Here is a 16,615-nt window from a genome sequence, read left to right as displayed (position 1 = left end):
TACAAATATACAGAGAAGGAATGTTCTGGGCACACAATAAGCTGTCTAAGGGAATCAATATGGCACCTCCCTCCTCCCATATGTATAAATACAAATATACAGAGATTGAATGCTCTAGGCACACAATATGATGTCGTTTCTTAGTGATTTTAAAGTTCCCAATAGCAAAATCTATGGCAGCACAGGAGAGAGAGACTATGCGGGTGCCTTTCCCCTTGTTGCACGTGTGGATAGCTGCGCATTCAGTCAGTGGGATTGGTTGTTCCACACTAACTAGAGAGCGGCGTCCGTGGGGCAGATGAAATTGCAATAGATTTGATGCATATTGTGTCTTTTCATACAGTCATTATCAAATTATGGTTTTTGCTCTGAAGGAGGCCTAATTAAGTGAAGAAAATTAAATCTGTGGGAGGGAAAGGGGAGCATGAGGTTCAAGCTCTTAATTTTACCTAAAGAACAAAGGAGATTTTTTTTGTTCCTATTTCTTCTCTTTCTTAACCCTTCAAATAAAAGAAAGGAGCAAGGATGGAATAAAACTCTGTCTCCAAGGAAACGGTAAGGTTTTTACAAAAAAGAAAAAATTTCTCAACTGTTCTGGCCCCAGTGACATATGATTATATTGCTACTGCTTAGCCATGCCCAGAACATTCCTTCTCTGTATATTTGTATTTATACATATGGGAGGAGGTGCCATATTGATTCCCTTAGACAGTACAGTATGAGGGTATAGCTTATTGTGTGCCCAGAACATTCCTTCTCTGTATATTTGTATTTATACATATGGGAGGAGGTGCCATAATGATTCCCTTAGACAGTACAGTATGAGGGTATAGCTTATTGTGTGCCCAGAACATTCCTTCTCTGTATATTTGTATTTATACATATGGGAGGAGGGAGGAGCCATATTGATTCCCTTAGACAGTACAGTATGAGGGTATAGCTTATTGTGTGCCCAGAACATTCCTTCTCTGTATATTTGTATTTATACATATGGGAGGAGGTGCCATATTGATTCCCTTAGACAGTACAGTATGAGGGCATAGCTTATTGTGTGCCCAGAACATTCCTTCTCTGTATATTTGTATTTATACATATGGGAGGAGGTGCCATATTGATTCCCTTAGACAGTACAGTATGAGGGTATAGCTTATTGTGTGCCCAGAACATTCCTTCTCTGTATATTTGTATTTATACATATGGGAGGAGGTGCCATATTGATTCCCTTAGACAGTACAGTATGAGGGTATAGCTTATTGTGTGCCCAGAACATTCCTTCTCTGTATATTTGTATTTATACATATGGGAGGAGGAAGGTGCCATATTGATTCCCTTAGACAGCACAGTATGAGGGTATAGCTTATTATGTGCCCAGAACATTCCTTCTCTGTATATTTGTATTGATACATATGGGAGGGAGGTGCCATATTGATTCCCTTAGACAGTACAGTATGAGGGTATAGCTTATTGTGTGCCCAGAACATTCCTTCTCTGTATATTTGTATTTATACATATGGGAGGAGGTGCCATATTGATTCCCTTAGACAGTACAGTATGAGGGTATAGCTTATTGTGTGCCCAGAACATTCCTTCTCTGTATATTTGTATTTATACATATGGGAGGAGGAAGGTGCCATATTGATTCCCTTAGACAGCACAGTATGAGGGTATAGCTTATTATGTGCCCAGAACATTCCTTCTCTGTATATTTGTATTTATACATATGGGAGGGAGGTGCCATATTGATTCCCTTAGACAGTACAGTATGAGGGTATAGCTTATTGTGTGCCCAGAACATTCCTTCTCTGTATATTTGTATTTATACATATGGGAGGAGGTGCCATATTGTTTCCCTTAGTACAGAATGATGTACAGTAGAGCTATCTGGCTAAGCAGGGAGTAGAGAGGCAGCACAGACAGTATCACACTGACAGGGATCATTCACAGGAACAGTGTGGGAGGTTGCTGCCCCCTTGTATCTCAGGCTGTCTCTATGTGCTGACAGGGCACACAATCCGCTGCTCACAGCTGTCACAGCAAAGAAACCAAAAATGTAAGAAGCAGTCAGAAAGATTGACACATAGGAGAGAGAGAGAGAGAGAGAGGATGCAGACTGACGGATCGTGGTTATAAACCGTTTTTAGGGGTGGTTCACCTTTAAGTTAGCTGTTAGTATGTTATAGAATGGCCCATTCTAAGCAACCTTTCAATTGGTCTTCATTATTAATTTTTTATAGTTTTTAAAAGATTTGACTTCTTCTTCTGACTCTTTGCAGCTTTCAAATGGGGGGTCACTGACCCCCATCTAAAAATCAAATGCTCTGCTACATGTTATTGCTCATCTTTCTATCCAGGCCTCTCCTGTTCATATTCCGGTCTCTTATTCAAATCACTGCATGGTTGCTAGGGGAATTTGGACCCCAGAAACCAGATTGAAAGCTGCCTAATAAAATGCTGAATAACTCAAAAATAACAAATAATAAAAAAAATGAAAACCAATTGCAAATTATCTCAGAATATCCCTCTCAACATCATACTAACAGTTAACTCAAAGATGAACAAACTGTTTAGGGTGGTGGCGGTTGTGGCTACTGTACCCAGCGACAAATCGCCTCTTCTTCGGGCGACTAATCACCCTAAATGCCTTTCCACCAGCTAGAATGTCAATCGGCTGCAGGATGGCACTTGGAATGATTCATTTTCCGAAGTCGCCCGAAGTTGCCATAGCGATCCAAGTGCCATTCTGCCGCTAATTTACATTCTAACCGGCGGGAAGGCATTTAGGGGAGATAAGTCGCCCGAAGAAGAGACGATTTGTAACTGGGCGACTAATCTCCCTCAGTAGCCTCGTCGGCCACCACCCTTAAGGGGAACTCCACCCAATCCATCTCCATTTTATTTGCAAAAATGTGGATGAAGTTCCCTTTTACAAAAAGCCGTAAATACCACTGTTACTGTTTGGAGGGGGGAGAAGGGAATAATATTGAAGGCCATGGAAATAGGAAGGTTTTAACCTCATCACCCCGGGAGCCTCTTTGTTTGTGGATGGTTTAGCACATGATTTCTTGTGACTACTTTAGGCTTTAATAAGCTTTCAAGGTGTCACACAGGTCAGTGGGAAACTGTAAACTCTGCAGGGAAGCGTCTAAGTGAGAGATTAGCTGACATCTCTGTAGTGTCTCCTAGGCCCCAACTGCCACAACCGGGGAGATCACAAGGCAAGAAAATACTGAACATCTGCCCCAAAATCAAACTAATATCAAGGGGTAGAAATACCTGAATATATAGCATTTACTATCCACAGTAAAGAGCACATAGGACTAGAGAAACAACTAGAGAAAGAGCACAGGGATTAATAGATTGCATGGGGGTTACCTCTCCTAGAGAATAAAGAACATGGGGTAATAGCCCTCAAGCTATAGGGTTGAAGGTAATTATAACTCCTGGTTATAAGGTTAGGAATAATGTGGGTTATAACACTCAATGTACTGTGTATAGTAAATGCAGGGTTATGATTCCTAGAGTAGAAGGTGCATGGGAGTTACAGTGTATATATAGTAAATATAGGGTTATAATACACAAGAGCCATGAATATCCTGTAAATTATATCCTTATAAACGGTGAGTTCTGATGTCATCAGTTATAAACGGTGAGTTCTGATGTCATTTCTGTCACATGACTCACTGAAACTTTTGTATTATAATAAATAAAGTACCCCAGTTGCAAAATATGAGGATATTAGAAGTTACCTTGGAGTTCCATGACCTGTATAAAAACACTCGGCTTTCAGCCTCGTGTTTTTATATGGTCATGAAACTCCTCGGTAACTTATAATATCCTTATATTTTACAAGAGGGGGTACTTTATTCCCTATATAATTCCTAGAGTAGAGAGTGCATGGGGGTTACAGTGTATATAGTAAATATAGGGTTATAATTCCCAGAGTAGAAGGTGCACGAGGGGTTACAGAGTATATAGTAAATGTAGGGTTATAATTCCATGAGTAGAAGGTGAATGGGGGTTACAGTGTATATAGTAAATATAGGGTTATAATTCCATGAGTAGAGAGTACATGGGGGGGATACAGTGTACCTAGTAAATATATAGTGAATAAAGTACCCCCTCTTGTAAAGGAGTTTCATGACCATATAAAAACACGAGGCCGAAGGCCGAGTGTTTTTATACAGGTCATGGAACTCCGAGGTAACTTCTAATATCCTCATATTTTACAACTGGGGGTACTTTATTTATTATAATACACACGTTTCAGTGAGTCATGTGACATCACTACTCACCGTTTATAACTGATGACATCACTACTCAACGTTTATAAGGATATAATTTACAAGATAGTCATGGCTTTTGTGTATTATAGGGTTATAATTCCAAGAGTAGAAGGTGCACGAGGGGTTACAGTGTATATATTAAATATAGGGTTATAATTCCATGAGTAGAAGGTGCACGAGGGGTTACAGTGTATATAGTAAATGTAGGGTTATAATTCCATGAGTAGAAGGTGCACGAGGGGTTACAGTGTATATAGTAAATGTAGGGTTATAATTCCATGAGTAGAAGGTGCATGGGGGTTAACAGTGTATATAGTAAATAATAGGGTTATAATTGCCAGAGTAGAGGTGCATGGGGTTTACAGTGTATATAGTAATATAGGGTTTAATTGCAAGAGTAGAAGGTGCATGGGGTTACAGTGGTATATAGTAAATATAGGGTTATAATTCCATGAGTAGAAGGTGCATGGGGGTTACAGTGTATATAGTAAATATAGGGTTATAATTCCATGAGTAGAAGGTGCATGGGGGTTACAGTGTATATAGTAAATATAGGGTTTATAATTTGCCATGAGTAGAAGGTGCATGGGGGGTTACAATACATAGTAAATATAGGGTTATAATTCCATGAGTAGAGGGTGCATGGGGGGTTACAGTGTATATAGTAAATATAGGGTTATAATTCCATGAGTAGAGGGTGCATGGGGGTTACAGTGTATATAGTAAATATAGGGTTATAATTGCCAGAGTAGAAGGTGCATGGGGGTTACAGTGTATATATAGTAAATATAGGGTTATAATTCCATGAGTAGAAGGTGCATGGGGGTTACAGTGTATATAGTAAATATAGGGTTATAATTCCATGAGTAGAAGGTGCATGGGGGTTACAGTGTATATATAGTAAATATAGGGTTATAATTCCATGAGTAGAGGGTGCATGGGGGTTACAGTGTATATAGTAAATATAGGGTTATAATTCCATGAGTAGAAGGGTGCATGGGGGTTACAGTGTATATATAGTAAATATAGGGGTTAATCCATGAGTAGAGGGTGCATGGGGGTACAGTGTATATAGTAAATATAGGGTTATAATTGCCAGAGTAGAAGGTGCATGGGGGTTCAGCAGAGTAGAAGGTGCATGGGGGTTACAGTGTATATATAGTAAATATAGCCATGAGTAGAGGGTGCATGGGGGTTACAGTGTATATAGTAAATATAGGGTTATAATTGCAAGAGTAGAAGGTGCATGGGGGTTACAGTGTATATATGTAAATATAGGGTTAAATTGCCAGAGTAGAAGGTGCATGAGTCCATGGGTTACAGTGTAGTAAATATAGGGCCATACAGCCATGAGTAGAGGTGCATGGGGGTTACAGTGTATATAGTAAATATATAGTGAATAAAGTACCTCTTGTAAAATATAGGATATTATAAGTTAAGGAGTTTCATGACCATATAAAACAGGCCGAAGGCGAGTGTTTTTACAGGTCATGGAACTCCGATAGGGTTATAATTCCATGAGCAGAGGGTGCATGGGGGTTACAGTGTATATAGTAAATATAGGGTTATAATTGCCAGAGTAGAAGGTGCATGGGAGTTCTAAGTGGCAGAGAGCAGAGTACATTGAGCAGGTGACATGACAGTTGACAAGCCCCTCTGTGTGAGAATATTTGCCGGGTCGCAGTCACTTAGCCAAACGTCTGACAGGCCTGGGGTGGGATTGTCAGAGATAGGTTGGGGGGGATTTAGCAGCTCTCAGTCACACCATGAGCCCCCAGCCTTCCACTCTCTCTTGTCGCTTTAAATATTATTATTTTCTTGCAGATTATGCCTGGGCTCAAGTGAGAGAGAAGCGGGGGGAGAGTTAAAAGAAAGAAGGGGGAGAGACCTGTTATTTAAAGGTCCTTTTTGCGCGGTGCTTCCTCTCCTTTAATTACAGGCTTTCTGCGGGAGTCCGGCCGGCTCGCAACCGTGAAGTTGATCAGTCCCTGAAACCTGTCATTTTAGCCTCTTCAGAAAAGGGGAATGTAGACATTTTCACGGCAAGGTGCGAAATAGTGTGTCTTTGCCCCCGGCGGTGCAGTAATGACACATACACTCTGCCGCAAGCTGAGCCTGAAAGAGGTCCCACCGCCGTGCCTCCATCACAGGCTTCATTAATGGTGTCATTTGCCGGCAATTTGTGCTGCGTTTATCCAACCCCTCCCTTCTCTCTCTTTCTCCCCCTGCCTGGAAAAATGGCTAGGTATCTACGAGACTCCGGCGGGGACCATACTCTACCAAGCGCACTTAGACATTGAGGCGTTTACCATGGACCGCGAAATGCGCAAAATTAAGCAGCAGCTGTCGCAAAGGTTTGCCGAGCAGATCTACAATGGTACGTGAACCCCCAAATCTAATCAAACACTTTACACACACAGGCACAAGATCCATTATCCAGAAAGCTCCAAATTATGGGAAGGCCGTCTCCCATTGGCTCCGTTTTAATCAAATAATAAAATTTTTTCAAAAACATTTGCTTTTTTTCTCTCTGCAATAATAAAACAGTAGCTTGTACTTGATCCCAACTAAGATAGAATTAATCCTTATTGGAAGCAAAACCAGCCTATTGGGTTTATTTAAGGTTTATATGATTTTCTAGTAGACTTAAGGTATGAAGATTCAAATTAAGGAAAGATCCGTTAATCCGGAAAACCCCAGGTCCTGAGCATTCTGGATAACAGGTCTCATACCTGTAATAATAAAACAGTCGCTTGTACTTGATCCCAACTAAGATAGAATTAATCCTTATTGGAAGGAAAACCAGCCTATTGGGTTTATTTAATAGTTACATGATTTTCTAGTAGACTTAAGGTATGAAGATCCAAATTACAGAAAGATCCATTATCCGGAAAAAACTCCAGTTCCTGAGCGTTCTAGATAACAGGTCCCATACATGTAATAAAACAGTATCTTGTACTTGATCCCAACTAAGATATAATTAATCCTTATTGGAAGCAAAACCAGCCTATTGGGTTTATTTAATGTTTACATGGTTTTCTAGTAGACTAAAGGCATGAAGATTCAAATTAAGGAAAGACCCGTTAATCCGGAAAACCCCAGGTCCTGAGCATTCTGGATAACAGGTCCCTACCTGTAATAATAAAACAGTCGCTTGTACTTGATCCCAACTAAGATAGAATTAATCCTTATTGGAAGGAAAACCAGCCTATTGGGTTTATTTAATGTTTACATGATTTTCTAGTAGACTTAAGGTATGAAGATCCAAATGACAGAAAGATCCATTATCCGGAAAAAAACCCAGTTCCTGAGCGTTCTAGATAACAGGTCCCATACATGTAATAATAAAACAGTAGCTTGGACTTCATCCCAACTAAGATATAATTAATCCTTATTGGAAGCAGAACAATCCTACTGGGGTTTACTAAATGATTTTCTGCTATGGAGATCCAAATTATGAAAAGACCCCTTATTTAGAAAACACCAGGTCCCGAGTATTCTGGATAACAGGTCTCATACCTATATAACAAATGAAAGGCGCAAACTGTGCTCTATATCTACCAACCAACACATCACCTTTACCCCCATATGTAATATAAGGCACTAAGTTTGCCCAGGAGCAGGAACTCATGACAACCAATAAGATTCTTGCATTTAAACAGGTGACTAGAAAATGCTACCTGCTGATTGGTCACTATATGTTACTGCCCCTGGGCAAACTTAATGCCTTTTATTACGTAACCCCATTAGTATGTTATAGAATGGCTATTTCTAAAGAACTGTTCAATTTGCCTTCACTTTTTCTTTTTTTATAGTTTTTAAATTGTTTGCCTCCCTCTTCTTACACTTTCCAGCTTTTAAATGGGGGTCACTGACCCCATCTAAAAAACAAATACTCTGGCAGGCTACAAATGTATTGTTATTGCTACTTTTTATTACTCCTCTTTCTATTCAGGCCTCTCCTATTCATATTCCAGTCTCTTATTCAAATCAGTGCATGGTTGCTAGGGGAATTTGGACCTATTTCTGAAATAGCATAGCGGAGAGCTGTTGAATAAAAATCTAAATAACTCAAAAACCAGAAATAATAAAAAATGAAAGCCATTGCAAATTGTCTCAGAATATCCCTCTCTACATCATACTAAAGGTGAATTTAAAGGGGAACTATCACTAAAATGAAAATTTAATATAAGCTTCTTCATTCTGAAATAAGAAAGTTTCTAAATATAATCAATTAAAATTTTCCTACTGTTTATCGTCACCATTTCTCTTTCAGCATCTGTTTCTCTTCATTCTGTATTCTTGTAGCAGTCAGATAATCATTGACAGTTAGATCCAATATATCTCATAGGGGGGCTCCTTTTGCCTAGAAGATGTATTAGAGCTCACTCTATTAAAATCACCAGACATCATGTCTCTCTATATGCAGGATTTTATTTTGTAACATTTTGTTTGTACTGGAATGAGTTATTTGAGTGAGCTCTAATACATCTCATAGGAAAGGAAGCCCCCTTATAAGATATTTTGGATCTAAGTATCAATGAAAATCTAACATCCAACTCTTGCAAGAAGAATAAAGAGAAACAGATGCCGAGAGAGGGATAGTGAAGATAAACTTGAATATTTCAGAAACAATACAGAATATTTAATTGATTGTATTTACAGAATGCTGAAGCCTATATAAAATTTTCATTTTCGCAAAAATTCCCCTTTAAAGTTGAACAACCCCTTTAAGGTTTAGTTGTCCTTTAAAAGTGAAGTTTCGTGTTAATGAAAAGAAGCCTGCTGTTCTCAGGAAAGTGCACAGGGCGAGTTCTGATTTGGCAGATTTCGGATATATATTTGGTTCCAAATCACAGAACATAAGTCAGCGCCTATTAGAGGTCCTGGGTCGGGTTCCAGGCCAGTTCATTTGGCTCCTTATTGATATCAGGGGCTGCCCTAGGGAATGGCGGCTCAGTTAGAGTCTCAGAGACAGATGTGCTCTGGTATTCTTTTCCAGGCACCCAAGCCGTAGCCCTTTCTTCCTGAAGCGACTAAGGTTACCTTAGGAGAAAGCCGGAGAAGGTGAGCTCACCTGTCACTGCTTCTCAGAACACAACAGCCCATATGGGTCCTGATTTTTGACCCTGATAAAGGCAGGAGGTCAGGCCGCAGCCTGGCGTCTATTATCAGCGGGATGCAGGGGGAGTAAGGTAACTTATGGCACAAGGAGGGAACGCAAAGAACAAAAACAAGGACTGAGATATTAAATGAACTCGCTTCTCCTTCTTTTCCTCCCACGTTGGAATTTCTACTTGCAGCCCTCTTCTGAGACCACAATTATATTTTAAAGGACCACTATACTATCATTTTCCCCTCAATATCAATTTATTGGAAATATTTAGACCTAAATGTGTAAATAGTTCCATCTTGCAGTTCCACCTTGGCATTACCGGCTCAGCTTGCACTTTCAGCCAAGTATAAGACTCCTTATCACCTCCCATAGACTTCCTATTGTGTTACAAGCCCCTATAAGTCTGCTGGGTTTTGAGTCCTGCAAGCTAAGTAGAATGTCTAGCCACAACCGCAATCTATCCACAATCCATGGCAACTTTTGTGTTTCCCAAGGACCCAACGCCCCTTCTCCAACTGGTCCCAACACCTTTCTCCAACTGGATCCAACGCCCCTCGTCCAACTGGTCCCAACACCTTTCTCCAACTGGATCCAATGTCCCTCGTCCAACTGGTCCCAACACCTTTCTCCAACTGGATCCAATGCCCCTCGTCCAACTGGTCCCAACACCTTTCTCCAACTGGATCCAATGCCCCTCGTCCAACTGGTCCCAACACCTTTCTCCAACTGGATCCAACGCCCCTCGTCCAACTGGACCCTATGCCAGCACATTTCTTCCCCTGTAATAAACTGTGTTTTTAAATTAAATTATGATGGTCTTGTACATGCAATAATGACAATGACAATGTTTCTATCCTCAGGATTCTGGTACAGCCCAGAGTGTGAGTTTGTGCGCAGCTGTATCTCCAAATCTCAGGAGATGGTGGAAGGCAAGGTGCTGGTTTCTGTGCTGAAAGGACAAGTGTATGTGCTGGGCAGAGAGGCGCCTCATTCTCTGTACAACGAGGAGCTGGTCAGGTAAGGGGTCAGGGTATGAAGCTTTTCTATCTGGGTGTCCTCTCTACTGGTTAATGCACAGGCCTGAAACCCAGGTTCATTGAAGAGGCCCAACTATTGAATATCGATACATTTCAACTTCTATCCATCTCTCCTCACTCTTACTGAACATGAAGAATAAAAATAAAACCCTGACTCGTATTGACTATGCAATAACTATCTTTAAGCCTTCATCTAACCTAGCTGGCTCCATCTTGCTCTTCTTGCATTACTGACTCCACCCTGCCCTTCTATGCCCCCATTCTTTCTACCTCCAACTTCTTCTCTGTGGTGCCCAATGCAGTCACCCTATCGGGACCTCCAGTGGACATCTCTGCTCCAGCCACTCTTAATAATCCAAATTTCCTTACGCTCTACATTTTGCCCTTCTGTCAACTTACCTGCATCATTCTTACTCCATCTTCTGCTCTGAAGTGCTCTATCCCAGACACCCCCATAGTCCAGCTTCCATTTATGCCTTCTAACTTCTACCCAGTTTCTTAAGTTTGGGTTTCAGCTCTTGCAGAACTTGGAAATTCATGAGAGAAGAGAACCTGGGAGGTGCAGCAACATCTGGAAACCTAAGATTAAGCCCACCTGAGCTAGGGCAGGTGTCACCCACCCTTTATACACGTGAGCCAGGACAGGGGTCAACCACCCTTTATACACGTGAGCCAGGACAGGGGTCCCCACCCTTTATACACGTGAGCCAGGACAGGGGTCCCCACCCTTTATACACGTGAGCCAGGACAGGGGTCCCCACCCTTTATACACGTGAGCCAGGACAGGGGTCCTCACCCTTTATACACGTGAGCCAGGACAGGGGTCCCCACCCTTTATACACGTGAGCCACATCCCACCCTTTATACACGTGAGCCACATTCAAATGTAAAAACAAGTTGGAGAGCATGTAAAAAGTTCCTGGGTTGTGATTTACTACTGGTAGCCCCTATGTGGACCTGCAGCCTACATGAGGTTCTGTTTGGCATGAAATCTGGTTTCTATGCAACCAAAACCTGCCTCCAAGCCATCTTGAAGAGCAATATGTTGCTCATGAGCCACTGGTTGGGGACCACAGAGCTACGGTATACTATAGCCTATGAATACAGCTGGACAAGCCACTTCTTTATAGGAATATGACCTAGTATGGTGGCTTCTTACATCTTATCTATTATTCCTCAAATCCTATCTACTATATATACAACCCAGCTTCCATTTATGCCTTCTATCCTCTTCCCAGTTTTTTAACTGGTTCCAGTTGTTTCAAAACTTTGGAGTTTGTGAGAGAAGATAACCTGGGGGTGCAGCAACATCTGAGTACCTAAGATTAAAGTCCAACTGTAATGAGCTAGAGTGGAGGTCCCCAAACTTTTTACATTCAAATGTAAAGAGAGTTGGTGAGCAACACAAGCATGAACATACTTCTGGGGGGCTGTCATTGGCCTTTGGTAGCCTCTATGTGGACTGGCAGACTACAGGAGGCTCTGTTTGGCCATAAACCTGGTTTTTAAGCAACCACAATTTGCCTTGAAACCTGGAATTCAAAAGTAAGAACCTACTATGAAGCCACTGGGAGCAACTTACAAGGGGTTGGAGAGCAACATTTGCCATTGGTTGGGGATCACTGAGCCATAAATACAGCTGGACAAGCGCTTTTTTGATGAATATGAGATGTTATTGTGACTTCCTACATCTTATCTTATCTACTATTCCTCAAGTCTAGACACTGTGACATTGTATATAAACTGACTTCCATCGATGGACTAGAAACGGGTGTGGGGGGGGGATCTCGAATTATCTTCTCTTCACAACTAACCGCCTTGAGCAGTCACCGTCCCTCTCCCCTCCTGTCCTCTTCCAAATCAACAGCTTCTCAAACATCCACCCCACTCATTATGTCACTCTCTCACTCGGGGAGACTGAATGGATAAAGTCAAAAGAGAAGGAGTGGAGGGGGGGGCAGAAATATATAAAAGTGAGCATGAGCGGTAGAGAGAGAGGCGGCTTTTATACTTGCCATGTCTCCAGCCAATTGCCTTTTCTTTCTTTCTGATTTCTGCGTTGCTGCTTTGAAAGCTTTTGAATGACAGCATAACTGGAAGCAGGGATGCAAGTAACTAGCGAGGAGCAGCGCAGGGTGGAAATGCCTCCGCACAGTGGGTATAAAGTAACGTAATTATAGAGCAGGTCAGAGCCACTTCACTGAGCAAAAATAAAAGGCAACAGTTTCTTCTCTTGCTGGTTTTTTCTCTCCTTTATATTTTTTTCACTTCGTACTTTAGTTTCACGTCGAGGGAGGTAAAATCATTCTAAAGTCTTGGGGGGGGGGTTCTCGCCATTTAAGGATGATGATAATTTTCGGTAGGGAGGGAAGGGAAGGGCTGGCTGGCAGGGTTAGGCAGCAGTTTGGCTTTACAATACCAGTGTTTCGGGCTCACGGTAATAGCCAGTTTTATATTAACAGCACGCGGAGAGTGAGCAGGAGGACTGGTGGGTATGTGGGGATGGAGGCAGGGCATGCAGTGGTAGGATGGGGGAAATTGGAAGAGAAAGGAGTAACACTCAAAAATCAACCATGCAGGTATATGTTATTGTGTGCCCAGAACATTCCTTCTCTGTATATTTGTATTTATACATATGGGAGGAGGAGGTGCCATATTGATTCCCTTAGACAGTACAGTATGAGGGTAGAGCTTATTGTGTGGCCAGAACATTCCTTCTCTGTATATTTGTATTTATACATATGGGAGGAGGAGGTGCCATATTGATTCCCTTAGACAGTACAGTATGAGGGCATAGCTTATTGTGTGCCCAGAACATTCCTTCTCTGTATATTTGTATTTATACATATGGGGAGGAGGTGCCATATTGATTCCCTTAGACAGTACAGTATGAGGGTATAGCTTATTGTGTGCCCAGAACATTCCTTCTCTGTATATTTGTATTTATACATATGGGAGGAGGAGGTGCCATATTGATTCCCTTAGACAGTACAGTATGAGGGTATAGCTTATTGTGTGCCCAGAACATTCCTTCTCTGTATATTTGTATTTATACATATGGGAGGAGGGAGGTGCCATATTGATTCCCTTAGACAGTACAGTATGAGGGTATAGCTTATTGTGTGCCCAGAACATTCCTTCTCTGTATATCTGTATTTACACATATGGATGGGAGCTCCTAGATTCTTTCCGTAGGCCAGGGGTGTACAAATTATGGCACTAAAGCTTATACTTGTGTAAATTCCTTAAAGGAGAAGGAAAGTCATACTGCACTGGGGGTGCCAAATGTTAGGCACCCCAAGTGATTGTATTGACTTGAAACTCCGGGTCAGTGCTCCGGCAGCAAACGGCACCAGCCCGGGGTTATTCCAGTGAGCACCACGGATCAATCCTCTTCTGTCTTCCACTTTCTTTGCGTGGCTGAGCATGTGCAGTAGAACGAAAAGCTGAATTTTAACTTAAAAGTCGGGTATTTCGTTCAACTGCGCAGGCGTTTGCCCCGGGAAATTTGAAGAAAGAAGAAGCCGGAAGAGGATTTCTCCGTGGTGCTCACTGGTATAACCCCTGGTCGGTGCAGTTTTCTGCTGATAGGAGCCTGGGGTTTCAGGTAAGTCAATACAATCACTTGGGGTGCCTAATAGTTGGCACCCCCAAGTGCAGGATGACTTTCCTTCTCCTTTAAACTGCCCATACACCTAAAGATCAGTTTGTTGGCCCTTGGGCCAGCGATCAGATCATACTTCTAAGCGACAGACAGAGGACTGCCTCAATGTGCAGATATAGTATATTCATCCTGCCCTGCCCAGCAGATGAATGGCCTATTTTTGCCCAAAATTCAGTTGGGCAAGCTGTCAATAAGAATATGACTGACTGGTGGGGCAGCATTTATTGGGCCGGTACGGCCAGCTTTACATTTTTACAACAGAGATATGGGGTAATATATAGGTCTAGTAACCCACCAACCAATCAGCACTTTGCTTTCCAACAGAGGATCAATAAATGCGACCTGCTGTTTGGTTGCATGGGTCACTAGACTTTTTAGTATTACCCAAGTAACGTACCCACTTACATAGTAAGCTCCAGGTCTGGGCTGAGAGTCAAAATAGGTCCTGGCATTCCAAGTACACCGAGGCCCAAACAGCCCCTGCCAACCCAATAAATAACGACTGCCTATGGCATCTTACCGCAGCCCCTCTGACATTTACCAGAATACACAGATTGCTAATCCAGGCCTAGTAAGCTCCAATGTTGACTTTATTTTACCAACTCTGCCTTCTCTCCTCTTATTTCCAGCATGGATGTTCAAGGAGATTATGACCCGGCTGATGCGTGCGGATTTATCAAGATCAATGCTGTAAGGTAAGGAACATCCTCGAGCGGTTTTAAGACAAAAAGTGTGTTTCCCATTAAGTTAATGGGAGATGGTCAATGGCGCTTATTGTGTGCCCAGAACATTCCTTCTCTGTATTTTTGTATTTATACATATGGGAGGAGGTGCCATATTGATTCCCTTAGACAGTACAGTATGAGGGTATAGCTTATTGTGTGCCCAGAACATTCCTTCTCTGTATATTTGTATTTATACATATGGGAGGAGGGAGGTGCCATATTGATTCACTTAGACAGTACAGTATGAGGGTATAGCTTATTGTGTGCCCAGAACATTCCTTCTCTGTATATTTGTATTTATACATATGGGAGGAGGAGGTGACATATTGACTCCCTTAGACAGTACAGTATGAAGGTATAGCTTATTGTGTGCCCAGAACATTCCTTCTCTGTATATTTGTATTTATACATATGGGAGGAGGTGCCATATTGATTCCCTTAGAGTAGCGTAGAGGATGACAATCTAACCAACTCAAAGCTGAAGGCTACAGCGAAGGCATCTCTAGTGATCATAAATAGCTGCCGATTCTCAGTGCAATAGGGCAGCTCTCATCTTTGAGTACAAATACAGAGACTAAGGGTACATAAAAGCAAGACAGAGCTCACTTATTAAAAAGAGGCCCTTTTGCACTAAGAGGCTAAGGTTAGGCATTTTCTGGAGTTCGTCTTTTCTGCGTCTGTCATGGCCCCCGTTAGCAGTTCCATAAAAGCCTCTTCAGTGCAGCCATAAAAGGCTTTTAAATGGCTTTTGAATCGGCAGCAGCGAGCGGCGGGGACTTTTTCTCAAGGCAAGTAATGAACAAACAATGCATAATTCACTTACAGTTTATTTTTCTCTCCTTACAAGAAAGATCCTTGACATATTAAGAAATAAAGTTGACCTTCCAGCTCCTTCTTTCTCCCCAGACATTGATTTCATGTGAATGGAGGTGGTGGGGGGGGGTGGTAAACTCTGCTGATTTACTGCCTTTCTCACCGAGCCTCCTTTTTTTTTTTTTTTTTTTACAGGTTAAAGGAATATCACCGGCTTCAAAAGAACAAAAAATAACAGTGAAGGCCATGAATGGATAACATAGCTGCAAACACAGGACAGCAGAGCACCCCATTTTAATATCCCTCAGTGCCATTAAGCATCAGTCATCCGAAGCACAAAAACCACCTAGAGTTAGAGAATGGGGCTGATCTTCTAAACTAGCTTCTAAACTGCACCAAAGCAACTGCCAGTGGAAACCAATTGATTACATCCAGTCTACTTTTTTAGTTTTAGGACCTCACCCTAAAGGCCCCAACCATTTAACGATCTACTACAAGTTAGACGATGACAGCAAAGAACTAATAGTAGTAGATAAGGGTAATTGCATGGGTTCAGTTTAGCACTGCTGTTAGTAAATCAGGCTCCTAGTCTATATCAGTGTAATATTTGTAGAAGTAATAAAATTTACTGTATGTAATGGCATGTGTCTGAAATGTGGTCATTTCAACATACACTCAAGGTGCACAGCAAAAGCGCACAGTAATGATGTGCAGGCTGGCCCAACACACAGGGGTCGGCGGGTTCTGGCCAACTTTCACAGACTATTGCTGGGTCATGGATGGGCTTGGGCTAAGCTCTTCCTGCGGCCTCTGTTTATAGCCATGCTTCTACCCCGACCCCGTCAGAGATGGGTGGGATGGGAGTGGGTCTATAAATAGAGTTGCCGACCAGCTTGGGTTGAGAAGGATCAAGTTAGGGTTGGGTACAGTGTTAAACCAGTGTATCTGGGGTTCACTGTAAGACCTGAGTCAAGGGC

At 42.0% G+C, this 16,615-nt stretch overlaps 1 protein-coding gene across 1 annotated transcript in view; it reads left to right on the top strand.

Moving 5' to 3' along the window:
- ass1.S (argininosuccinate synthase 1 S homeolog) overlaps nt 1-16,276 on the top strand; it is a 54,048-nt gene extending 37,772 nt beyond the window's left edge. The window contains 4 exon segments of the mRNA NM_001087326.1: nt 6,529-6,660; nt 10,260-10,416; nt 14,730-14,795; nt 15,834-16,276. Coding sequence (NP_001080795.1) covers nt 6,529-6,660; nt 10,260-10,416; nt 14,730-14,795; nt 15,834-15,873 — 395 coding nt within the window. The 3' untranslated portion in view covers nt 15,874-16,276.
- Nucleotides 16,277-16,615: the final 339 nt, after the last annotated feature.

This window comes from Xenopus laevis, chromosome 8L (assembly GCF_017654675.1).
Source record: "Xenopus laevis strain J_2021 chromosome 8L, Xenopus_laevis_v10.1, whole genome shotgun sequence".
NCBI lineage: Eukaryota > Metazoa > Chordata > Amphibia > Anura > Pipidae > Xenopus > Xenopus laevis.
This window is presented reverse-complemented; position numbering and strand designations above follow the sequence as displayed.